Source organism: Pteronotus mesoamericanus, unplaced genomic scaffold, assembly GCF_021234165.1.
Source record: "Pteronotus mesoamericanus isolate MK-2021 breed Mesoamerican mustached bat unplaced genomic scaffold, CSHL_Meso_final contig_105, whole genome shotgun sequence".
Lineage (NCBI taxonomy): Eukaryota > Metazoa > Chordata > Mammalia > Chiroptera > Mormoopidae > Pteronotus > Pteronotus mesoamericanus.
Genome location: NW_026555006.1, coordinates 971,734 through 999,118, shown reverse-complemented (window position 1 = coordinate 999,118; position 27,385 = coordinate 971,734). Strand labels below are relative to the sequence as shown.

At 36.3% G+C, this 27,385-nt stretch overlaps 1 protein-coding gene across 1 annotated transcript; it reads left to right on the top strand.

The window, feature by feature from the left end:
• The first annotated feature begins 962 nt into the window (after positions 1 to 962).
• LOC129069602 (putative selection and upkeep of intraepithelial T-cells protein 1 homolog) lies at positions 963 to 26,536 on the top strand. The gene is made up of 8 exons (XM_054572265.1): positions 963 to 1,038; positions 9,811 to 10,158; positions 11,497 to 11,778; positions 14,627 to 14,737; positions 17,404 to 17,493; positions 18,292 to 18,399; positions 22,887 to 23,009; positions 26,399 to 26,536. Exons 1-8 carry the CDS (start codon positions 963 to 965, stop codon positions 26,413 to 26,415), a joined length of 1,155 nt encoding a protein of 384 aa, XP_054428240.1. The 3' UTR covers positions 26,416 to 26,536.
• The last annotated feature ends 849 nt before the right edge of the window (positions 26,537 to 27,385 follow it).

The window sequence follows — 27,385 nt, the reverse complement described above, 5'->3', positions numbered from 1 at the left end:
AGAAAGTCAAATTTCCTTCTAAAATGGTCACTAGGGTCATCCCTCCAGGAAAATAAGACTATAACTCTGTCTTTAAACTGTTCTATCTAACCCAATATAACTAACTGTGGCATATGCTTGAACTACTGAGGCTTGGGGGTCGGGGGGGTGGTTGGGACCTATTTCCTAGACCTTCTGCCACTTTCTCTGGGGCAGCACCTCACCTGATGGAGTTTATAGATTGGAAGACAATCAACATCTAGCCTGGAGGAAGCAATGCTCTATCTGGTCATGATAGTGGACATTTTTAAGAGTAAGGTTGCCAGATCTAGCAAATAAAAGTTATAGGATGAAAAATATTACATGGGAAATATGTATACCAGAAAATTATTCACTGTGCATACAGATAAAAGGGAGGTTCTATGGAAACCTTCCAAGCTAATCTGATCATAAATTCTTAACTGGGTAGGTCATGGTGGATAGTCACACCCCAGACATAACATTTTAGTGAAAGGTTTATCTTTTCCCCTTTGTTCATTGTTTCTGTGCATTTAGGTTAACACACCTTTAAAATATGCTACAAACATCAAGAGAGCCAATGATTTAGTTGGCTATCCTATAATCCAATCCCCACTTTGCTTTTGCCAACTTTCATGTAATCTTCTTAAATCTCCTCCTTAATTTCAAATGCACATAAGAAGATGCAAAATTATTATTCTCGAGAACATTTATACTCTTGCTCCCTGGTATATGTTATCAGTTTGGCTCAAATAAACTCATAAACTTTTTCTACAGGTTTGGACGTTTTTATATGAATAACTATTTGATATTCAAATTTAACTGGGACTCTTAGAACACTTTTTGGCAACACTGATTGAGAGTTCATTATTGCAGAAAAAAGATGTGGAAATATGTGATTTCTGGAACTTTTTGCTCCTGTTATCCCTGGTTCTGAATCCTCCTCACTTGTTATCACAGGTGTAATGGAATCTACAGGACTCTCTCTCCCCAAACACTTCGTTATCCTTCTCCTCCTTCAGAGGGTAACACCAAGTTCAGGTATGACTGTCTCTCCTCTCTGTATGAAACAAGGTAATATCAAATGTACAGAAAGTGCAAGGAGCAAACAAAAAGGTCAAGCTCTTTCGACTATTGTTCCGCAGGTTTCATACCTACTTATGTAATGAGGATGTATAGTGTAGGATCCACCTTATAGTTGGGAAAAATTATTCCTAATCAGTAAGTCTCCTTTACCACATACCTGAATTTGTGTTAAATTCCTGAGAGAAGCAGCAAATGAAGAACTAATGCTTGTCCTTGAGAACCCAATATTCATATTGAGGAGACATGGTTTATGTGGCACTTATACAATGAGGAAGTGGTCCAAGATATGGATCTATATCGGAATCCATGTGAGTTATCAGAACAGTAGGGCATCTGATGAGGAAGGAAAGAATGGGCTGGTGGGAGCTGGACAGGTGATAAAATTTGCATGTGTAAAGGGATCTGTGCAAAAGAGGAATAATTATAACTTATTTAGAGACAAATGAAAGAAAAGCCAGAAAGAACAAATGGCATGGAAGATACAATTTTCTAGCAAAAATAACTGGTTAAATGGCAGAAGCCTTATTGATGCTTATATATATATATATTTTTTTTTTTTTTTGGTATCCTGTCTTTGTTTGATAAAAGTAATGTTGCCACAAATATCTTGCACATGTGTTTTGAGCAAACCTGTGAGCACATATGTAGGAAATATCCCTACGAGTAGAATGGCTGGTCAAGGTTATGTGATATTTTATTATGCTGAAAATGTTCTGAAATAGTTACTAATATACGTTTCCACCACCAGCATATGTGAGTTTGTCAGGCGGTATCACTATTTCAGGTATTACAGGAATTACAGGTATTAGAGCTCTTTGTTTTTTCCAAAGTTACAGATGAGAAATGAATCTTATAGTGATTATATTTTACCATGTTATTAATGAGTGAAATTGAGTATCTTTCAAAAAAATGTATTTCTTTTTTCCAGAACTGCCTGCATATATTGATATGTTTGCACTGTTAATCTTTCTTATGTTGGTTTTTAAGAATTCTTCAATATTAGGAATTAGTCTTTCATCTATTACATTTGTTCCACCTCCAAAAGGCCAGAATAATTTTCTGGAGGGGGTGCCCTTTATAGTATAGTCTTCCCCTGCTCGGTGAGCACTCCAGAAACCCATCTTTGTCAGTGTACCAGCTGACATCATTATGAGAGGCTGTGTTCAGCCTCAGTGAATTTTTTTGAAGACTTTCAACGCATTTGCCCATTTCATGATGGGTGATTTGTGAGCCCACCTGCCCCCACTGTGCTGAGTGAGTGTTCAGCACTTTTTGGCCAAAAACAGCATGACCCCCACTCCCCACCCTCCCTACTCACCCGATCTTGCCCAAGCGACTTTTTTTGTGTGTTTGTTTACATGGATGAAAAAGTACTCAACGGGAAACATTTTGCTGATGCGGAAGAGGTGAAACAAAAAATGGCAGAAGCACTAAAAGGCTTCAAAATTGATGGGTTCAAAAACTGTTTTGAGCAGTGAAAAAAAGTTTCACTAGGTGTATTGCATCAAATGGAGAGTGCCTAGAAGGTGACTGAAGTTTAAACATGTGAGAATAAAGACACAATTTTTTATAAATAAATTCTGGGGTTTTTTGGGTTCCCCCTCATACCTGACCAGTTTATAGCTCAATTTATTGATTTGTTAATTATATTTTGGATATGGAGAATTTTATTTTATTTTGTTTTGACTTTTTATTTTGCTTTGTGGATTTAATATTCACCACCACCACCCCAAGTCCTCCTTTTTCTCCTCATTGACTTTTTAAACTTTACTAGTCTTTACTTTTTAGAGCAGTTCTAGATTTACAGAAAAACTGTGCAGAAAGTACATAGTTCCCCTATAACCCTATTCTCTCTTCCTCATCTCCCAAATTTCCCCTCTTATTATCTTACATTAGTGTGGTACATTTATTATAATTAATGAACCAAAATTGATAGAGTATTATTAATAAAGTACAAGTTTCCTTTAGGATTCACTCTGTGTGTTTTACAGTTCTCTGATTTTTAACAAATTGTTAGTTAAGTGAACTCAAATGGCCCTGGATATTGACCCCATGTTGCTTATCCCTTTAAAGCAGTCTGAGACCCATTAGCTCAAAAGTCTGCCAGAACAAAATTCAAAGTTTTACACATTCAATTGTTTAAATATATCTCCCATAAACATATTTTTAGCAATTTAATGACTGTCTGCTTTGTATACCCTATGAAATTACATCCAACAGTTGCTAGCCATAGATAAGCAAAGCCCTGTAACTATTGGGTTGGTCAAAAAGTTCATTTAGTTTCTTCTGTAAAACAAAAGACACGTTTTTCATTTTCTCCAATAACGCTTCTGATTTGGATATTTTGAGTATGTAGGCTATCCTCCACTACTTGGCCAGGGGTGCTGCTAAACATCTTCCAATGCGTGAGACAGCCTCTCAACAAAGAATTATTTGGCCAAAATGTCAATAGTACCAAAAAATTTCACAAACCACTTTTGACGTGTTTGATCAGTCACAGCACCTTCTCCATACACTGCACAAATCTTTTCTTTTGCGTTTCAGTTGCGTTTCTACCTTTCTGGAAATAAAAAAGCATAATACAGCCAAAAATGTTGCTTATCTTCTTCCATCTTCAATATTAAAGTGGCTGCACAAAAATTCACTAATTTTGTTAAGTTTTTTTTAATACTCACTGATATGACAACCTGTCATAACACAACTTACCAAAATTGCTTCAAATGAAGTTAAAGACAACTAAGTTTCACTACAGCCAACTTATGGAAAAAAACTAAAGGAACTTTTTGGCCAACCCAATATAAAGACCCCAAGCCACTGCTTTTGTTCAGAGCTCTCCGCTCCCCACGGTGCTGTGAGCGACATTACCTAGACGCAGAAGCCCCTCTCCAACCCACTTCTCCCCTGGGAGTTCCCTTGTCCTCCTCCCTTCTGGGTGGTGTTCCCTGGGCCTCTAGAGGGTCTCATGCTGGGAAGACTGGCACCTACGCTGCCCTGTCAAGCGTTGCTCAAATGAGCGTTCATTGTGTGACACTGCCACCCTGTGGTTGTCTTTTTCCTGTATCAGCCCTGAAATCCTCAATTTACCACCTGCATGCATGTTACATATCCACTGGTAAAGAGTCATACAGAATCATTTACCACTTTAAAGATGCCTTAAGCTTCACCTACTCATCCCTTCCTCTCCCTGAAGCCCTGACAAATATTATACTGCCTGCATATTTTTGCTTTTTCCAGAATGTCACATCGTTAGAATTAATACAAGTGTCTTTTCAGACTGGCCTCTTTTACTTTGCAATATGTGTTTAAGCTTCTTCCATGTGCTTTCTTTTTTTCCTTTTTAAATTTTCAAAACAATTATTTCCCAATTTCAGTTTTTGGTTAGCTTTTCAAAGAACCAGCACTTAGTTGCATTGATTTTCTTCCTATTATTTTTTAGATTCTCCGCTGTTTTTCCACTCTAATCTTTATGTTTTCCTTCCTTTTACTGACTTTGGGATTTGTTTTTCGTTTTGGAGTTCCTTTAGGTGTAAAGTTAGGTTGTTTATTTGAAATTTTTCTTGTTTCTTGAGGTAGGCCTTTATTGCTGTGAATTTTCCTCTAAGAACGCTCAGGCCTTGTCCCATAGAATTTTGAGGCATCATGTTTTCATTTTTATTTGTCTCAAGGAATCTTGATTTTCTTCCTAATCTTATTGTTAACCCCTTTATTGTTTAGTAGCATATAATTTAACCTCCTTGTGTTTTCCAGTTTTCTTTTTGTTAGTTTTGGGGCATTTTTGTTGTCATTTTGTTTTTTCTTCTTGCTATTGCTATCTAATTTTATACTATTTTGCCAGAGAAGATGCTTGATATGATTGCAGGTTTTTTTTAATTTATTAAGACTTGTTTTGTGGCTGAACATGTGATCTATTCTGTAAAATATTTTATGTGTGCTTCAAAGGAATGTATATTTTATTACTTTTGGGTGAAATGTTCTAAAAATATCTGTTAAGTACATCTGCTCTACTGTGCCATGTAAGGCTATTCTTCCATGTTTTTTCATGGCTGGATAGCTCATTTTTTAAAATTGCTTAATAATATTTCATTGTATGGATGCACCACTATTTATTCATTAATCTATTGAAGAACATCTTGGTTGCTTGCAATTTCTGGAAATTAGAAATAAATATACTGTAAACATTTGTGTCCAGGTTTTGTATGGATATAATTTTTAACTCACTTGGGCTATATCTAGGTGTATGATTGCTAAATCATATATAAGCATTTCTTTAGCTTTATAAGAAGCCGTTACATCATCTTCCAGAGTGGTTGTATCAGTGCGTATTTGACAAGCAATGAATGAGAGTTCCTTTAGATCTACATTTTAATCAGCATTTGGTGGTGTCAGTGTTTTGGATGTTAGCCACTTGAGTAAGTTTGTGGTAGCATTGTATTGTTGTTTTAATTTGTGATTACCTGATAACATATGTTGAGCTTCTTTTCATATGCTTGTTCCTAAATCCATATAGCTTCTTTGGTGAAGTGGCTGTTCAGAAGTTTTGTCCATTTTTAATCGCATTGTTTACTTTCTTCTTGTCAAGTTTTGTGTTCTCTTCATATTTTGGATGCAAATCTTGTATCACATATATTTTTTTCTCAGTCTGTGGCTTGTCCTTTCTTTCTTTTAAGCCTCTTTAGAGAAGACATTTTAATTTTAATCAATTAAAATTTTAAATTTAGTGGATTAATGTTTGATTTGTTATACCTTTTGCATATATTCTTGACCTGTTTATAACTCAATTTATCCACTTTTTTTTATGTTGTTTAATTCAACATTTTCTTCTTATTGTAATTTCCAGGTACTCTGTTTACTTAGAAAGTTTTCCAGACAACATTCCAAGATTATAACAATCACTTTTTGTATTTATTTTATACTTTCAAATTAATCCATGAAAAACAATTTCTTTTATAAGGATTGACACTGAACTGTAACATTACTTTTTTTAAGAATACCTAGTTATCCTTTCCATTTATTAAATAATCCATCTTTCTGCACTGATCCCAAATGTCATCTTTGTTATAAACTAAATTCCCCTATGTATTTAAATTATTAAACTCTCTCCCATTGAACTCTCTTCTCATGGGCCAATTTCAAATCTTAAAAGAAAAAGATTGCATTTATAAAATACATTTTAATATCTCTTAGAGATAATTCATGATCAGTACTCTTTTTTAAAATTAATTTTCTGTAAAAGTTTAAAGATATATATTTTCAAAATAAGTAATTATTTTTACTTTGGTGACTTCAAATTGCTACAGTGAGTTATGCTTGCCATTCTGTTGGTTGTAATAGAAAATGTCCCAGTACTTTCAATTACACTTTTCAGAAATTTTTTTTTTTGTAAAATTGTTGTAAGCCTGAATATTTATTAAAGTGAGTATTATATAACCTTAAAATGTATCAGATTATATATTCAGTTATATATATGAACTAGTACAGAATAATAATTAAATAATTTAACCCACATAATTATTATATATATTAAAATAAATACAAAGGTTCATTTGATGATTAGCTTGTAATCACTCTGTGATTTGTTTGTTATCTAATGCACTTAAAACACACTAAAAAAATTAGTATTTTAGATCTGCAACTGAAGTTTAATTGAGGGAATAAAATTAACTTCATTGACAATGCTCAAATACTTCAAATTATTTTCAAATATTTATTATATAAGCCCATAATAAAATGAGAATTAAACTATACATAAAATAGTATTCCTTTCTATATACAAAATAATTTTCAATATTTAAAAAATAATTGATTAATCACACATTGGTACTGAGACTCTTGAACCTCTCGGGGTGAAAAAAGACTAAGTTGTCTAAATTTACTAAATTTAAAAGACTGAAGACTAAATTTAGGCCATCTATACCAACTGGAAATATAACAGAAGAGATGGGAGAGGCAAAAAGCCATTGCACAGCCAAAATGAAGAGTCCTCAATTGTCAACTTTTTCTGCATCCTTCCCTCAAAGAGCAGGGCAGGGGACAAAAATGAGAGCATTTTATAAAGTCTCCTATTCCCACAGCTTTTCTAGTCAGGAACTAAATATCAACTTTGAGAGTTTCTGTCTCTAAACTGAAAGAACATCTGTTGTAGCCCTGTTGTACCAGAAAGATAAAACAAAGAATACAACATCTTAATGTGGGGACACTCAGAGGAGAAGGTAGTGGTGGTCTAAGACATCTTGCTGGCAATACCCAAGAGTTGTGAGCCTACATATTGAACAAAAAATTCATATAATAGAATATAGAGCATAAGAGAAGTACTGAAATTAAACCCGTAATTGGTCAGAATTTTTCGGTTGAAGAAAATGAGGATTATCCAATTCAAGAACCACTGTGAAGCTTAAGCCAGAAAAAATAAATAAATTTATATATAGATTTATTGTAGTTAAAATGCATTAAATCTTAAAAGCAACATAATAGAAAGTTTATCAAGTAAGGAGAAACAATTAGAGAAACAATTTAACAACAGTAAAAGAAATTGTATTGAAATTGAGAGAAATTAATCTCTCAAATTAAGCTGTTTTCAGGAAAACAGGAAAATTCATCCTCAATAAAGAAAAATTAAAATGGACATGAGCTCAGAAAACTAATTATGAATGATCAGTAAAAAAGTGTTTCATGAAACTAGGGAATCGTAGTAAATTAGATGGTTTAATGTTAAAAAAAAAGAATTACAAAATTTTGCTCGAAATAAAGAAAACCTTTCTATGTCAATGGCCATTTAAGTTGGTGAAGTGGAAAAAATCTTATCAAAGAACTGTTCTAAAACAAGTTTAAAATTTTAGTTTATTGTTGCTCTTTTCAAAATTTTAGAGTTCATGTCCCTGCTTTGTGAGGAATTCAAGAGGATAAAGAAAACTAGGAAGAATTTTAAATGATATAACAATGACCATTAATCCTGACATCACAATCTGAAAAAGAAATGCTAAAAAGCAGATAAATTTCATCTATGAGTGTGAATTTAAAGCTATAAATGGAATATTATTAAATGAACTCAGAAACTTGTTTAAAGTAATATTTAATAATTCCTATATTGTACTGATCTCCAAACTGCTAAACTTTATTGTTAGAAAAATAATAATACCTCATATTAAATAATTCTAATTAGAAAAAATAGTTCAATTTATATTAAAGATTTTTAATATGTTTCAAACTCCATTTTTTCTCTTTTTTCTCTCCTCCTTTTTTATTTTAATTCCATCTTTTTAATTCTCATGCATTTTTCCTCTCTTCCTTTTCCCTGGTTGTGCTTTGGCACTCCTTCAGCCTTTATTCATCCACATTGATTTGTGTCTTGTCAATTTTTATGAAAAAATTTTTGGGATATCGAACTATATCGAACTTATACTTTATTGGGGGAGGGATATTTGAAACTTTTAAGGGATTGATTTTTCCCATTCATGAATATGGTATATTGTTTTTCATTTATTTATTTTTTTAGGTTTAGAATATTGCCATGTATATTGTGAGTGCTTAAAATATTTTAGCAATTACTAACTACTATTACTTTCTTAACAGTGTCTAAACTTATCTTTAATTTCTTCCCTATTCTGTTATTGGATATCTTGTATCTAAATGTGGACAATATTTCTCTAGCATGTAAATTTGGGACACCTTTATTTTCTTACTTAAATAATTCTGTATTAAAGTCTTCTCATATGAACCTATAATATTGCATAGTTACAAAGAAACCAACTTAAAATGCATACATGAATAAACAAATATATTTTGTTCTTTATTACATAAAGGTATAACATACATCCAAGCTTTATTTTCCCTTTCAAAGAGTTGTGGTGTGTGGCTTTGCATTGAAGGAAACAAAAAGCTAACAAACTCATTTTGGAAGACATATATAAGGACTTAGTAAATTTTTACACTTTTTTAAGTCCAAAGATTAAAAAACCCTCTACCAGAAGTGCAAAGTAACATAGTCTAGATGGTGCAGAAGTCTATTACAGTGAGATATTATCTTTTGAGAGATACACAGATAGTGTCTCTTTTGAATTAAAAGAATTTTCCTACAGAATAATTTGTGTTCAAAAGAGTTAAAAAGAGTAATCTGTAAAGTACTGAAGTCAGTGCAGATTTCTGCAGTCTAAGCAAGAATGGTTGGTGGTTGGCCTGAGGGTGAGAGAGAGCAAGAGTAATGGTTACAAATATTTTTTGGGGAAGATTTTATTCTCTTGTGCTGGTCAGTCAGCCTACATTATTTGATTAACCACTTAGTATACAGAGTCCCTTGTTAAGGCCTGGAGGAATGCCCCTTTTAATTGCTTTTTTCTATTTTCTTGAAATTTTCATCTTAAGCTTAAAGAGACTCAAACTGGGAGTCTCTGACCAGATACTAAAACAGTAAGGTAATCCTATAGGTGGTATTGGTAGGGGATGTTCAGAACCCATTGCTACCTAGAATGGTAGAAACACAAATTATCCTTATAAGTCAAGTTACAACATTAATGTGGAATTATTAGGAATAGAAATATATAATATGTATATATGCATATTTGTACAATATATAAATGTGGTAGAATAGCCTCCAACACCTCACTGAAACATCTGGAATGTCATTTATGTGTGTGTAAATAGTGTGCATGATTATATATACGTATATAGTGATTCAAATACAAAGTATGACATCGCTCATATTCTCGGTCTGGTTACCATCTCCCTTCCCAGAACAGTTTACAGTGTCTGGCTTACAGGGGATAATCTTGGCTCAATTGGGTGAAGTAGTTGAGCTCAGCTGTCAGCTGTCCCCGCCACAAAACGCAGAACACATGGAGATACGCTGGTTCCGGAACCGCTACACACAACCTGTTCACCTATACAAGAATGGTAAAGACCTGTATGGAGAAACTATCTCCAGGTATGTAGAGCGGACGGAGCTCCTGAAAGGAGATATCAGAGAGGGTAAAGTGACCCTCAGGATCCTCAACGTCACTGTTGATGACGATGGGCAGTACCACTGCTTCTTCAGAGACGGTGATTTCTATGAAGAAGCCATTGAAGAAGTGAAGGTTACAGGTAACGGTGGATCCCTTTGAGGCTTCTGCATCCATGATTCTCAAAGCATCTGAGGCTGAATATTAGGAAAATTCTCCGTGTTTCTGACAATTTTTATATCGCATGGTTTGGTTAGCAAGTTCAAATCCATGCATTTAGTCTTGAAGCTGAGAAGAGTGTAGGATTAAGAATGCAGATTGTGTCTGCACATGTTACTTTTATCAAGGTATGTTATCAAAGATAACATATTACCTTTATGTTTTCCCTGCTACATAAACTGTTAGATCTGTAAAGTATCAACGGAATCCTTTCAGGATTTATTACTGTCCTTCTAATTATATCTGAATACATTTTCGTGAAACCTTTCTTTGTAAACTACCTAAATCTTTACAATGGCATACATAATGGTGATTTTTATTCCCATTTCTCCCTGACTCAATTCACTGACTATTTAGTTTCAGACCAAGTTTTCTTAAATCTATTTCAAAAAGCCTTCGTCTACAATCTTTAGTGTCCTCCAGTATATATGCCATATTTGTATTGTATGCAAAATATGGTATTTAAATTAGCCACCTCACCCTTGAACTATTCTGAATGACAAAGGAACAGTGGCGAGATGGAGGACTTGAAGTAAACTGGAAGGTTTCACAAATGTGAGGGCCCTAGTGAAAGGTGCAAGGCCCACTCACTAACTTAAGGCGGTCATTGGGTAATACGACACTCAGTCCTATTGCTTAGAGATGACCTATCTGATATGACAGCGATTATCTGCATGTGGCTATTTAAATTTATATTTAAATTAGGTAAAGTTAAAAAGCAACTCTCAATCTCACTGGCCAAATCTCAGGTGCTTAACAGTCTCGTGTAGCAAATATCTACTGTATCAGACAGCACAGATACTGAGTATTCCCATCAGTGTAGAAACTTTTATTGGACAGAGCTGTTGTCATGTCACATGTTAAATCTTTATTATTCTTTTTTTGCCCACACATTTAGTGAAGTTCTTATGTCCCAGGCAATGTCTTGAAATTTCTCAAAAACTAGTTTATTTTCTCTAAACTGATATGTGCTGCTTTATTTTGTATAATAGTAGGATGTTACATATTTTTTAATTAATAAACAGAACAAGCAGACATTTTCTCCCCTGCACTGTTAAAGTGCACATCTAAGCCTTCAGTCCGGCTCATCCCGTTTCCCTCGTGCTTAGTTTGTAGTGACAGTTAGAGCGGCAAGCCAAGAATGCTTGGCTATCACTATACCTAAAGGGGAAGGGATGGGACAGGGGAGCTTTTCTTTCTCTGTTCTGTTTTCCCTTCTCTTCACCTAAAAATACTGTTTTCTCCTTTTCTTTCCAACCAGCTACAAGCTTGCAAGTACAGATCCTTGTGCATCCTCCTAATATCAGAGGTCTTTTGGTGGAGTGTACCTCAGGAGGTTGGTTCCCAGAGCCTCAAATGGAATGGAGAGACAGCAGAGGAGGGGTCATTCCAGCTGTATCAAAATCCCACTCACAGGATGTGAACAAATTGTTCAACATGAAGATAGCCCTTCTATTTACACAGAGCTCTCGGGAGAATATCACTTGCTACCTTCGAAACCCTATGACTGGTCAAGAGGAAAGGACAAGCATCGCCCTGTCAGGTGAGACCTGTGTGTTTACTCTTCAAATGATGGCCGTTGTCCTAAAATTTATAAACTAAGGAGAAAAAAATAATATGCTCTCTTCACTTGGTTTCTAGGATATTACACTTTCTTGGTTTTATTCATCCTCTCACTCATTTTCTTTCTAGTTTTCTCCTGCTACTTTATCTTTTATCTCTGCCTTTTCGACATAGGCATTCTCCAAGGCTTAGTCTCGGAGCATTTTCCCTTGTACCTTAGTCCCATCTCATGGCTTTATGTGCCATCAATGTGACCGTGGTTCCCTGGATGGTATCTCCTGCCCAGGCCTCTCTTCCATGGGTTAGAGAGGGAGATAGAAAAGGGACAATAAAATAATAAATATGCATAATGAATAATAAAAGTTATTATTTATTAATATTTAGTAATAAACTAAACTCAGCATCTCAATGTGGAAGTGTAATAAATATCCCAAATCAACACAATAAACACTACACTCCTAATCACCTTCAAATTTGTGTAATTTACTGCCTTTCCAATCCCACCTCATATTCTCAGTTTCAAAGAATAAAATCCTTGAAGTCTTTCTTGAATCCCATACTTTTCTCATATTCCATGTCACACCTGTCGAAAGGTAATACTAGTTCTACCTTTAAAATAAATGCAGACTCACCGCTTCTCTCCACTTTACTTCTTCCTTCCAAGTCCAAGACACCATCACCCATGGTCTGGATATTGGCAATAGAATCTGAAAAGTTCTCTCTATTTCTACTGTTGTCCACTATGCTGTATTCTCAACAAATAGATAGGAGAGCCCACTTAAAATATGAAGCATATAACATCGCCTTTTGTTCAAAACCTTCCAATAGTTCCCCATTTTATTCAGAGTGAAATGCCCCACGATGTCCTGCATTACCTGTGTCCCCATTACCGAACTAACCTCATCCCCTAAAATTGTTTTTTCCATTCTATTCCAATCATATTGATCTCTTTGAAGTTTCACAGCCATGCCAGACTAGCTCCTGATGCTGGGGACTTTGGTCTAGTTACTCCCGCTTTCCAGAACACGGTAGTTCCACTAAATTTCCTTATCTCCTTTAAGTCTATGCCCAGTTCTCACCTTTTTCATAAGGAGCAGTTTGACAAGCCAACTTAAAAAATGCAACCTGTCCCACTATCTGGGATTCCTTATCTTCTTACCCTGCTTTAATTTTTTTACATAATATTGTATCCTTTTTCTGTATAATTTATTTATTATTTTTATTCTCCCTTCTCCATCTCCCTCTCTAACACATGAAGGTAGAAATCTTTGTTGGTTTTAAATACTTGATAAACTTCAACTGCTTTACGTATGCATGGCCCATAGTAAATAAGCAATAAATTTTTGATACTCAAATGATCAGACTAAAACAAAATGAGTACCTTATAAACTGCCAAGTAAATATATATGTGTTAATATTTGTGTATGTCCATGAAACTAATATTTGAGCCAGGTGCTGAAAGGAATATTCTAATTCAAGAATATTATAATAGGAAAAAGTCCCTTAATAGGCTTAACAATTTGCTACTTTTAGATTATTTTTCTGTTTATTAGCTCATTTGATCTTCCAGAAAACAACCAAAACTTCATTGTATGGTTGTGTGAGGAACAGTAAGACACTTCTATAAGACAAGCAGTTACATGAGATAAAGAAAGACCAAACTACTTACCCTCTGCCCCCAGAGTTCGTAGCAGGATATACATTCTTTGTGTTCTACAAAGAAAAGAAAATGAATAAAATCTTTATTAACATATTTACAACTTCAGTAAATAACAAGAGGAATGTTTTTCTGAGTTAATACAGTCCCAAAGTAGCTATTAACCTTTTAAAAACATGTATTAAAAAAATATAATTCACACAAACTTTGGGGATTGAGTTAAAGTTCTGGGAAACAGAGACATCTGAGGGAGATCTTGTTTTCCATTCACTGAACATCACAAAAAATAAATAAGATTCAAAGCTTATGATAAAGAAAAGGTCATAATCAAAATTCAGTCTTGCTTAGGACTCAGTCCCTGGCTGACTTGTGAGCTGACAAAGCTCTTCTTCAGCTCAATGGGTTGCAGTGTGGGGAAGCTCCCCTGGATATAAGGTTGGCTCCAAAGTCATGGGGTTCTGAGACCCATAAATTGCACCAGCTCAATCCAGGTTCCTGCCCACCAAACAACCTGAAATGGTGCGTAGCAGAATTTGTAACTGGCTCACTAGCAACCTCTCGGTTTTACTTCTTTGTATGTAATGGGATGTTATAAGCAGACTAGAGATTTTTCTCTGGGAAGAAAGAATTGATTACCAAACAAAATGATGTGCCCATGCTTAGAATATGCAAGCCAGCAGGAGAAAGATATTTGTGCACAGAAAAGAAAAGGAGAAAAGTTTATATGAATATATGTCTCTCAACGTATTCTGAAGCATAATGCCTGAAGTGAATATGTTGGAGAATTCAGGACTGCACTTATATCGATTGCTTAGATAAAAGGGCTGAAGGACTGAGTTGGGTCTAACACCTGGGGGGAAAAACTAGCTCTGCCAATTCCTGTTGAGCCAGGGAGAGCATGAGATAGAATGGAGGGGAAGGCCTAGGGCTGGTTGGGGAAGGCGCCCCTGCACTCGCCTTTACTCACACGGTGCTCAGCCCCACTGCAGGCCCTGTCTCACTTTTCAGTCATCCAGTTACAACTGTCTTCCCAGACTGGCTCAGGGCTAATATCCCTGGGTCATGGGGACTTCGATTAAAACATGCTTTGGATAAATTATCATTCCTGGTTTGAGAGGTCCAAAAACTCCAAGTTTCCTAAGTGGTAAGATTTGTGGCTCTTTTATTTCAGCTAAATTGTTTCCATGGAACACTTTATGGATACTGATTCTGACCATGATTCTGGGTTTGCTGCTGCTTTTTATCATGGTGCCCAGTGTCGATTTACATTACAGGTTGCAAGGTAAGAAGGGTAGGGAATGCTAAAGGGGGCAGGGGAGCTAAAGCTGTAATCAATTTGGTTAACATCCATCACTATAGTTACATTTTTTTGTGATGGTAACTTCTAAGTTCTACTCTCTTACCAACTTTCAAATATGCAATTCAGTGTTATTAATTATAATTGCCATGCTGTATATTATATTCCCATGACATATATTTTCTAACTGGAATGGAAGTTGGTATCTTTTGACTCACTTATCTTTGGGTATCTTTGACCCATCCCCCCATGGCTCTGGCAACCAACACTCTATTCTCTGTATCTATAAGCTCTTTGCTTTTTTTAAATTTTTGTTTTTAGATTCCACATCTAAGTGAAATCATACAGTATTTGTCTTTTTCTTTCTGACTGATTTCACTTAGCATAACTCCCATGTTGACACAAATGGCAAGATTTTATTCCATTGTATGTGTGTGTATATCTCACATTTTCTTTGGTCATTCATTCATTGATGGACTTTTATGTGGTTTCCATATCTTGGTTATTGCAAATAATTCTACAATGAACATGGTATACATATACTTTTAAGTTAGCATTTTTGTTTTCTTTAAGTAAATATAGTCAAAGTGCCACATAATGACAGGGATACCTTCTGAGATGCATGGTTAGACAGTTTCATCATTGCACACTTACACAAACCTAGATGGTATAACCTACTACACACCTTGGCTATATGGTGTAGCTTACTGCTTTGCAGGCAAGAGAAAATAATTTTCCCTTTACCCTTCTGGGTTCCTAGCAAAGACATCATAATAATTTTAAAAAAGAAGAAGAAGAAGAAGAAGTTGTTTAGCAGGAGAAAAACAAACCAGAGGCAAATATCCTGTATTTTTCTTATATACATGGGAGATACCCAGGAAAACTAAGTAACTCAATAAAATGTCTGAAGCAGCAACTTAAATACCATCTTCAGCTAAAGACTAAAGAAGATGTTGTCATTGGTGGAGTCAGTTATGTGGGATTTCCAGCACAGTAAACAAGTGTAGGGTGGTTATGCATATTTAAGTCATTTTCTTCTGCACTGATAAAAGTTTGCAGAGATAAGGTCATTCCCCTCTTCTTGCTAAAACCAGGAAGACATCCTTACAAAGGTACATGCATTTTACAAAGGCTATCTTCTACGTGTTTTTCAGAGCTTCTCCAATGTCTGCTGTTTCTTAAAATTAACAAGCCTAAAATAATTCTTATGCCAAATAGACATATTTTGGGGGTGATACATCCTGTTCCCCTACAGCTCCTAGGCTAGAAACCTGTACAGCGTGTTACTCTACTCAATACTGTTGGCAATTGTAACACGATGGTAATGTACTGCACTACCACATTATGACGGCTAAGACTCTAGGAGGTAAAAATTTTTCAGTTCCCTTATAATCTTATGGGACCACCATCATACATGTGGTCTCTTGTTGATGTAAATATTCATGTATGGCACCCAACTATACCCAGAAGTCGAATTGTTGGATCGTATGGTAGTCCTAGTTTCCATATTTGAGTAAGCTCCATACTGTTTTCAATAGTGGCTGTACCAATTTACATTCTCACCAACACTGCACAAGGCTTCCCCTTTCTCCACATTCTGGCGAACACTTTTTATTTCTTGTTTAAACAATAGCCATTCTGACAGGTATGAGGCAATGATTAATTGTGGTTTTGATTTGCATTTCCCTGTTGATCAGTGACGTTGAGCATATTTTCATGTACCCATTGACCATTTGTATGTCTTCTTTGGAAAAAAAAGTTTATTCAGACCCTCTGCCCATTTTTAAAACTGATCTTTTATATTGAGTTGTATGAATTCTTTGTAGAATTTGGATATTAAAACCCTTTTTTGGATACATGGTTGCAACTGCTATAGATCCTGAGTCTGTCTCAGACTCTGTATGGATACACCTGCCCCACACTTGTACCCTTTTGTGGCAGAATTCTTTAGCTTGTGCATCTTCTCTTCATTTTACAACACACAATGCTGGCTGCTCTCAGTCTTTTTTGTTTCCCTGAAGGTGACTGTATAGTTTTCCCTATCCCACACACCCTGGCCTGCTTTCTTCTCCTGACCCCTATCTACCAGTGCTTGCTCTCACTGAAGCCTTCCAGAGCAAGAACTGGGAGCCAGCCACAAAGTGGAGGGAGGTGTAGATTTGGCATATGGTGTGCCAGCAGGCCAATTTGGAAGGTCCTTGGGTTAGGTTTATCCTGTAGCTAATAGGCAGGCTTCTTGATGGAATCCAGAATGTAATCAGCAAGAAACATATCCCATTAATGCCCTCCTTAAACCTTATATGCGCTCCCTTGATCTGCTCCCTCCCCACCCCTCACAGAGCTTCCAGTTGAGTACACTGGTTACTCTGATAGATGAATGAGTCTTTTGGAAGCCTCCTGCACAGCTGGGGAAGCCAGGCATTTATTCACTGGCTTTCCCATAACCCAAGGGAGACATCACAGCCATCTCATTTAGCCTTAAGCTCTTCCTACTTGGGGAGGTGTCGAGCTGATCCTCATGCACTCCAATGCATCCACAATCTCTCTCTCTCTCCCAGTGCTGTAACTTCTTCTGGGGAAATATGGACTTCCACAGGACCCTCTCTTAGGTGGTAGGTAACTGCTTAAGTCAATGTTCTCATGTGTTTCAGAACAAACAGAAAGAGTCAGATGCTGTTCACAGGCTCCTTTATCTTCCAGAGTCAGTACCAGAGACTCTCGGCCTGTTACCCGATGCACAGGTGGGCAAGACTCCTCCTAGGCCCCTTGGTATAGGGCCCTGTGTCCCACAGTTCCCTCAGAAACACTTCTTTTTGTAGATGGGTGCCAAATTTTGTTGTTGGGGGGAGGCAAAAACGAGGGACCAGTTATGCCACCAAAAAACTCATGAATCTTTGTATGCTATAATTTAATCATTAAGTAAAATTGTGTTTACAATTTTCCGGCAAAAAAAATGGGCACCACCTATAGTAGTGAGCCCCCACACTGTAGAATATTTTCATGGAAAGACTAGGTAACCACACGACAATATAATAAGATTTCAAACAATATATTGTCTGATAACCCTTTGACTCATGAGATTCTTAGGCAGTCAGAGGTCTCCAGAGCTATCCTTCTTCTGGCCTCTTTCAAAACTTGATAAAGTGATAATGGCCAATGCATAACCCTTGTTTTATGCTCTCTAATGAGGCACATTGATTTATGGGTTAAATGGAGGGGGGGAAAAATAAGTTGCTTTTCTCCAGGTCTATTGAGCCTTAGACAAAAACCTGTCCCATTCTAGAAACAGCTCTGCTTCTTGTCCTGGTCACCACCAGCTTTAGACTGAATGCTTTAGACCCTTTAGAACCTTTAGGTCCTTGAACTAACTTCTTTAGACTACATCTTAATTGTATTGTCTTTTTTTCCATTAGTCCTATTCTAAATTAATACAGAGGGATGGCATTAAAATAAAGCTCTTGCATGCTTGGTGCATTTTTCCTCAATCCAAAGTACCTCCAAACCAATAACCAGTGATCATTATATCTCTTTTTCTTCAGATTGCAGCTGCAAAATGAGAGATCCAATAACAGTGGGCACAGGAATAGTACTGCTTTCGCTAACTGTAGTCATCTCACTCATTTCCTATTTGTATCACAAAAGCAGAGGTATGTGGGATCAAAAAGGTGGGCACTTCCTGAAAATATTTCCTTTTCCAATGACCAGTGTTTGGTGAACATTTAGCCAAAGAAGAGTAATATTTGTTTAAGTTATAAGACAAAAAAAGTGGTCTTCGTGTCTTAGGGTATCCATTTCAGCCTCCTGGATATTTGGGGTTTAATGATACAAACTGCTGATGCTTCTGATCCCTCAGAAAAGAAAATATTGTCCTCAGTTTTAATAGCTCCAGGCATCACTTCATCTAGTAAAATATGCCAACTCTTTTCATACTTTTAGCCTAGAGGAAGGAGTAATTCAGTATATCTTAAACTGTTGGGGTGTCACAGACTTCTGTTAGAGATGGAAGCAAAGCAAAGGACCTTCTTCTCAGTATAATCCATATGTCCACACATATTTTGCTCAATTTCATAGTGTGCATGGATACCTGAAATTTATCCTTCTCCTCTTGGCTCTCTTTGAGGATGAAATTATAAAGGCAATTGTGTAAGTATTGGAATAACTGAAACTAACACACTTGAAAACTGCCCTCAGCTCTATCTTTGATGTCCCTATGGAAATTATGTAAGGTAACGAGCAGCCAGGTAAGGTAATTCTTTATTGCAAGCTGGAGAGACAGCTATAGCCAAAAAAATTACAACGTAGAAGTCAGAAAGTAGGGTTGGACTCTTCAGGGGATTTTATTTATTAGTTTTCTCCCTTGAAATGAAGACACAAATGACCTTATGTCAAACCAAACTGAAAGTGGTTTTTATATTTCTCGAAGAAAGTGCATACCTGAGTCAGGCATATTAACCACGTTAGCAGGTTCAGTGCCATATCCATCAGTGTCAGAGGAAATAAGCAAAATGCTATAATAATGGGAAATATATATTCCATACCTATTAGGTGCTCTATGGATTTTATATAGATTAATATACTGTTGATTCTTGAATAACATGGGTTCACTGCATGGAGCTACTTATATGTAAACATTTTTCAATAAATATATTGAAAAATTATTTGGAGATTAGCAACAATTTGCAAAACACACAGATGAAACTTGTAGCCTAGATATATTGAAAAAATAAGGAAAAAGTTAGGTATGTCATGAATGCTTAAAATCTGTGTCTTTGATTTCTCTTCCTATGATTTTCTTAATAACATTTTCTTTTCTCTAGCTTTCTTTATTGTAAAAATACAGTATATAATACATATACATACAAAGTATGTGTTAATTTTTTTTTAAATGTGATCAATAAGGCTTCTGGTCAACAGTATAGGCTATTCGTAGTTAAATTTTGAATGAGTCAAAAGTTACACTCAGATTTTTGATGGGTCATTGGATCTGTGTCCCTAACCCCCAAGTTGTACAAGAGTCAACTGTACTTGCTCTTTGGTGAATTAGATTTTATTGGTGATGAAATCTGGTACACAAAGAAGTAAGTTAGATGGCTTATTTACATAGCCAAGTGATAGTGGAGCCAGGGTCCCAGCTCAGGCACTCAGATCCTTTAGCTCCCTGTTTCAACAACTGAACTGTTCCTCTATGAAAAGAAATTAAAAGGAAATAAAAAGAGAGAGATTTGTCAAAGCTTTTGTGAAAAGTAGTAGATCGCCACAGGGAAATACACCACGGGCGCTTAGTTATTTATGAGGCTTCCAGGGGAGAACCAGAGGCCTCAAGATAGGCTTTAGGTCATTGTCATTGTCAAAACTGACTTGAAATCCTTACAAATGAGTCATGAGATTAAAACTTCATTTTTGCTTGCTCTACCCTGAGAACCTAAAACTGAGTCACCACCTCTACTTCACATGGCTGACAACTCCTGATAATAGGCAGGTAACCCTGGCCTGCCCACTAACCTCTTCTCTGATTGCTACTGACCCTTCTCTTTACTTAAATTGTACGTTCCCCTAAGACTATTGCTCCCTCTATAATGTCTCATTTAGCAGCCTTCCTCCCTAGTACAGGCAACATTCTATTTGCCCTGCCTTTTCTGGACTAATTTTTCTTCTTGGTGCTTATCAATTGAGAAATCACTTATAAACTCATTTAACAAATATTAATTGTCAGAAAATTCCATAATCACTGCATACTTTAATTCTGTAACATTCTCTTGCAATGTCTATCATCTCTCCATCTTCAAGATACAGATACAGAAGAACATAAAATTTGATTAACTTGTATCAGTTGATCTAGCAAGTAGTGACTGATTATTCCTGGGATTCAAACCATGTGTCTCTTACTCTGAATATTTCACTATATTCTGATTAGATTACTTTCCTAAATGTAGGTAATTGTTTATTCTAAAAAGTGAGAGCCAGCATTGGCCTCTCCATCAGACACATTGGGCTGTGTCTGTTCTCTGTGGAGTTTATGCACAGAGAACCCTTCAAGAGATGTACCCCACTTATTTCCAAGAATCGGTGCCAGATGAAAGCCAGATTTCCTTGGTTATACTAGTAATTGCATGAATTTGGGGAAGTTATTTAGTCTCTGAATTACAGTTTCTTCATCTGTGAAATACTGATGATAAAATATACATACTACATAATGTTATTGTAGATTAAGTTTGTCAATGTATTAAAATCATTCAGCCTGGCTTTGCACATAGTACAAGCAATATTATTATTTGCTATTATTATGATTGTTATTAACATTAGTCAGGAATTCTATCCTGAATCCCTTTCTAGTGACATCATCTAGTAGGAAAACTGGACTACATGTGTTTGCCATCCTCCTTTTTCCCTTCTGCTCTGAGCTCGTGCCATGTCTTTCTTCACTTGCATTCCCTCTATGACCTTAACTTGCCTTCTCCGCGTGGGACAGCTCTAGTCATGGAGAGAGGAGAGAAAATAAAAAACAGTTTAGTGTAAACACACTTACTCCTCTGAGTTAATATTCTTAGCATCTTTGGACTATTTTATTTCCAAGTTTTTTCTTCAATTTTGTTTTAAATTATTTTCTATGCCTTATGAGGAGAGGCTTGAAGTTCTCCTAAATGTTAATGTTTGAAAAATAGATATATGTGACTGAGAGACTTGCTGACTCTTCACTCTGATTCTTTTTGCATGCCTACCCAGAGTAATTCTGCTATTTTAAAAAATTTATTCTATTAACATTGTAAAAGGAATCTCTGACCTCATCAATGGCAAATAATTTACCTCAAATTATAGGGATAAAGTAGATATTAATTAGGTGAATGCTTTACCCCGCATTTGTACAGCCTCAGACCATAAGGAATATTTTAGATCCTTTATCTCCACAACATGGGAGCTGAGGCCTGCAATCATAATGCCTTATAAGTCTTTTCTTCTTTAACAACAATACCATCAGTTATTTCAACTGCTATTTCAATGACATGGATTTAAGACTCCCTGAGTCCCGCTTCTCCATCCTCTCCATCTCGGCTGTCTTTCTTTACAAGACAGAAATGTTAGGGGAGAAAGAAATTTTACTCTACCATTCTAGGCTCTTTCAGCTGATCTAATAATTAAATCAACATGAGACAGATTAACAAAAGAAAGTAACCAAATTTAATTGCATATGTGCATATAAGAACCTCACACACAAGAGTCAGAGACTTCACATACCTGAGAGGTTTAGAGACAGAATGGCAAAATGACATGTATATGACATACTGACCTAAGGAATAAATTAGTACACCTGGGGCTTCAGAGGGAAGAAGGACAGTTCACAATAAGAGCAAATGGTAAGTAACTAGACCTTTGCCTTGCCCTATAGATAGGTCATAAAAGGTTATCTCTGGTAATAACTCTTATAATGGGCAAGGCCTTATTTAAATTGCTTGAGGGAGAGGCAAGAATTTCTCTTGAACTCACAGGGCCTTGACAGCCTTCAGCTCAAAATAATCCACATGCCAAAGTAGCACATCTTGGGGAGGCCTGTTCTTGAACCTATTCCATATGAATCAATGAACAATCTCTGTCAGTGAGGCAAATTACAGTTGTTATAGGAAAGTAGGCATAGATGTCCAGTAATAAAGTGGATATCCTGTCGGCAGTCATGTTCCCATCACGAGATATATGAATCAATGTTATGAGATGGGGATGTTTTCTACTTTATAATCACCCAAAAAGGATAATTTAGAGAAGACATCTGCTCCAGATAAGAGGGTGACTGTTGAGAATTTTAAGATCTCCTCCATCTCAGAGCTTCTGCTCATTTTAGGCTATTCTTGAAGGCCTACAGCATCAAATAAAAACAACAAAGACATAATGTGTCTGTTGGTACTGCAAATTCTGGCCAAACAGAAAACAAGTGTCATGCTGCTTGAGTGGAAAAATGTGTATCTGTGTCTACTCAGCCCTCTTCCAGACTTGGCCCAAACATGCTCAATTCGATGATCATCTTCATAACCCAGCCTACTTCTTCCCCACCCTCATAGAAGCCCAGCGGTAGAGAAGAACAGGAATTTGAAATGTAAATCTCTTCTAAATCTGTGACCCTCTTAATTCTTGCATCTCTCTTCAGTTCCTCCTTCAGATCCACATTTCCAATTGGATACTATATGGCTGGAAGATATAACCGTGATCCTGTGTGTTCTCACTGTCTTCATCACCACGATCATTTCCTTTATTTACTTTAGATTCAGAGGTAAATGGAATGGGAAGGGTGGTAACTCAGAAGGTATCAATTATCTGACTGATCTCTAGGTGTTCTAAGAAGTGACCTTCCTGTTCTTGTGCCTTAATAGCTAGAAAAAGAAAAAGAAAAAAAAAACAACAAACCACAACCTATGCTCTATATAAGGGCTCTGTGTAGACTCCTTGGGGCTCTGGCATTTCTATAAGTACCAGTTTTAGTGCCTTAGATTCCAATGGCAGTCTCCATTCTAACTTCACAACTGTGACAACTATATCAAGTAAACTTGGAAGGCCCATCTTTTTAATCCAGAAGCATTTGCTAAAGCTTTCTGTATCCTGAGCCCTTCACAAGGTTTAATTGTTTTCTTCTATTTTGATCTTAGAGGCAGAATTGAAAACTTAATATTATAGTTTCTCTTTCAGAAAATTTTAAGTGTCCATAGAGGCTGGACCAGGAACATTTCTAAACCTACATTCACAGGAAGACACATAACTTTGAAACACATCCTAACTAATGCCCAAAGATGAAAGTCCTGGCTTTATTGTGCTAATATGACCTCCTTATGAAAAGGGAAAGAAATGAAGACTTATTCATTCAGGAAAAAAAAAATGTAATTGCTGATACTTGTGCTCCCCTAGTAATCTACAATCCTAAAAATTTACATTTAAAAAGGTAGGCAAAGTAATGCACATATATACTCTTAATTATCAGCAGACTCCCCCCTCCCATATACAACGCAAACCCATGGTAGATTATTATGTATAATGTAGAGTGTCAACAGTAAAAAAAAATAATAATAATAATGGTAAGCTACCTGCAAGCTTCCAGATGAAACTTGAAAACCACAGCATTGTATAATGCTGTTTAAGTATCACATGCCAATCAATTGTACCACCAGAGAACTTCCCCTGCAGGCCTTCCTGATTCTTGTCTAAGTTAAGTTCTGTGTCATAAATTTTGAAATAAGAAATTACATTTACTTAAGGAAAAAAAAGGCTCTAACCTAGAACCACCAAGGGGATGAGATGGGGATGTTTTCTACTTTATAATCACCCAAAAAGGATAGTTTAAAGAAGACGTCTGCTCCAGATAAGAGGGTGACTTTTGAGAATTTTAAGATCTCCTCCATCTCAGAGCTTCTGCTCACTTTAGGCTATTCTTGAAGGCCTACAGAATCAAATAAAAACAACAAAGACATAATGTGTCTGTTGGTACTGCAAATTCTGGCCAAACAGAAAACAATTTTCTTTTTAAAATCATTGCATCCCTTGACTCTTGGTTTTCCTTATACTACCTGTGGAAAGCTCCCAGATGTTAAAGCGATCAATTAGGACAAGCCAAACTGATTGTTCACAGTCCAGCCTTTCCCTACTATTGTGGTATAAGCCAAAAAGGAAAGTAGTGCTGGCTCCTCACAGTTCCATTTGCCCCATAGAATAGCACTGGGCAAGTCAGGTGACATGCAGTGCCAGTGCCTCACTACAAAGGAGCACTGAAATAAAAGACTTTGCAGTTTTATGGACTGAGGGATGGGTGAGAGTAGAAAGAGGAAAGAGAGAGAGAAGGACTAAGAGTAGAAAAGCACTGAGTCAGAGTGGAGAAGAGTATTTTACTCAAGATAACTGCCATCCCCCTCCTCCAATAAAACGGTCTCTGCAGAGGTGACCAGAAAGCATTGCAGCTGAGGCCCCCAACAAGAATGTCTCCAAAAGGAGGTCCTGGTCTAGGGTTGCAGATATGCATAGAGCATGGCCTCCCAAGGGTGAGGGACTGTGTCCTCCACAGCAACTCTCTCTGGAAACTGCAAAGCATTGATCGGCAATGTACCAAGCCTGATGTGGAGAGGACCACCTTCCCACATGGGCCTGCTAGGCAGAGGCTTTGCAATGTCCTGTAGACAGACAAGGGATCACACATAGGATTTTGGCCTGGAGTCAGAGTCCTCATCACCTCTGCAATACTGAGAAACAGTCTACCAGTTCAGATTAAACCAGTGCAAGGGACAAGTGTATGCTTCCTGTAATATAGACTGATGCTTCTCATTTCTAGTTTCTGCCACCAAGAACAACCACCCAATCATTATTCCTACATCCATAGGTAGGGGTTAATGAAGGGGGAAGTAGTAAGAAGCCTGTGGCCAATTTCTTCCATTCAAGTCACATTTATCTGTTGGCCCAGTGGGATTAAAACAGGGTTAGACTCAAGGAGAAGTTTTAGTGTCTTTCACAGTAGAGGTGACTATGAGCAAAGCTGCTGAAAAACAGGTCCTGTTTTCAGGTTCATGGGGCTGCAAGACCATTTCTTGATGCTGCTCCTCAGATTACAATGAGACCAATGAAAGAGGTGCTTTAGCCACTTAGCAATTTTGCCAAGTGTCTTTTTTGTTTTCTCCAGAACTCAATGGGGAAAAAAGGACCAAGACAATACGTTAATGGATTTGAGCTAAAGATTATACAATGCAGTGAACTGAAAAGACCAAATTTATTCTATTTCCTATCATTTATGTTCTACTAATATGTCTCACACTGTTAATACTAGGCTTTTATAACCTCGTGATAGCATCCAAATTGAAAACAGTCTTAACTTGAAATTGAAATGCTCTAAATTAGTGGCTAGATTTTTAAATTAAAGAAATTATCAACTACCTCTCATAATTAAATCAATTTTTTTTACAAAGACAAAAAATTTCCCCAAATATATTTCCTACATTTTTTAATATTTTCTCTAAGTCTACCAAGGTTGTGTTGAGGTTTTATGATTATTTCCATTGCTTTTCTAGTAGATATTTTCTTTGCTCATTTATAGTTTAGTATTTTTTATATGTTGAAAGTTGATTATTTCACTTCCATGACTCTTATATTTCACAAGTTCCCAAGTTCCAGGAGATTAAGAGAATGCATAAGAATATTTAGAAAAATGTAAAAAGCAAATCCACAGACCCACTGGAACTTCTGACACGTCTTGTGTATATGACATGATGTGTCTCGTGACATACACATCAGTTTCATTGTGTAAAAGCCTTTTCCAGACAAATACTGATTTACTATTATCTGAGTTATGAGGATGCAGAGAGAGAGAATTCTTGATTAAAGTTTCACCAAGGTATTCATTTACTTCAGCTACAAAGAGAGAATACACAAATTAAATCAGACTCCCTTCTACAATGCCTTTATTCCCTGCAGGCTTCCACTCTGAAGCAATTTCTCTCTCATTGATTTAAGCTAGAGAATTTAAATTCATAACTTCTAAATAACAGTTTTTTTCTCATGGGTTTTACAAATAAGTCTTTGGCACCTCGAAGAAGATCAATATGTTCTCAAACATATTTTCATTTGAACTACTTGTCTTTAGTCAGATGTGAATTTAAAATGCCTTGACTAAATTTTATTTTCTGACAGGCATCCTACAACATTAAGGGATTAAAAAAGCATCAAACGACTTATCTGGAACTATGGATGAAGAAAAAGCGGTGGAACAATATGCTAAAAGTTCAGAAGCAAATAACAGTGGCCCTACAATTTTATACATAACCAAGTAATTCCAAGTGGAGGGCAAATAAAATCTATTTGTACATTCAAATTTGCATTTCATTTGTAGCTTTTGTACAAAGTATGTTAAAAAGAAAGAAAAAAAGAAAGAAAGAAAAAAAGAAAGAAAAAGGACAGGTGAAAGGAGGGAAAGAAAGACCTTAGAAATATAATTGGAAGACAACAAATTGGGGGAACTGGAATAAAACCATTAATCTACATGGCAAAATGAAAGTAACTCTCTGAAAGTAGAAATAAATCTACATCAGTAATTAAATGTCATATCTAGAATTAATTAAACAATTAAAAGAAAGCTACTCTCCAGTCTATATTATAAGATACTTAACCAAAGCATAATGACAGAGAAAAGTGGAAACCACAAAGATGCAAAAACCAAAACTATGCAACTTCTACCAAACAATATGTGGAAAGATATATTAATATTGGTAAATATATCATTAAAAAGGAATTCGTAGGAATAAAAAGGTCACCCACAAAATAAAGTTAAGAACCTTAAACCAGAGGAATCAAGATGATGGAGGAGTGAGTGAAGTCTCATTGACCTCCTCCCAGGGCCAACCAGGAATGACAACTAAATTGTGGAGAAATCACCTGGAACAAACAACTGAACAATAGTGAGAGAGGAGCTCTGTAACCTCAGAGACAGAAGAATCAGCTTTATCACAACCTACCTGGTAAGAAGTGTAGTACAGACTTGAGAAGGCAGGCGGGGCGGCACCAGAAGGATATTGAAACGGCCAATTGGATCCCCCTGAGAAGAGTGGGGTCTAAACCATAAGCGGGGATCTCCAGCCTACAGCACCAAAGCCCAAAAAGTACACAGAAAACAGCCAGCTG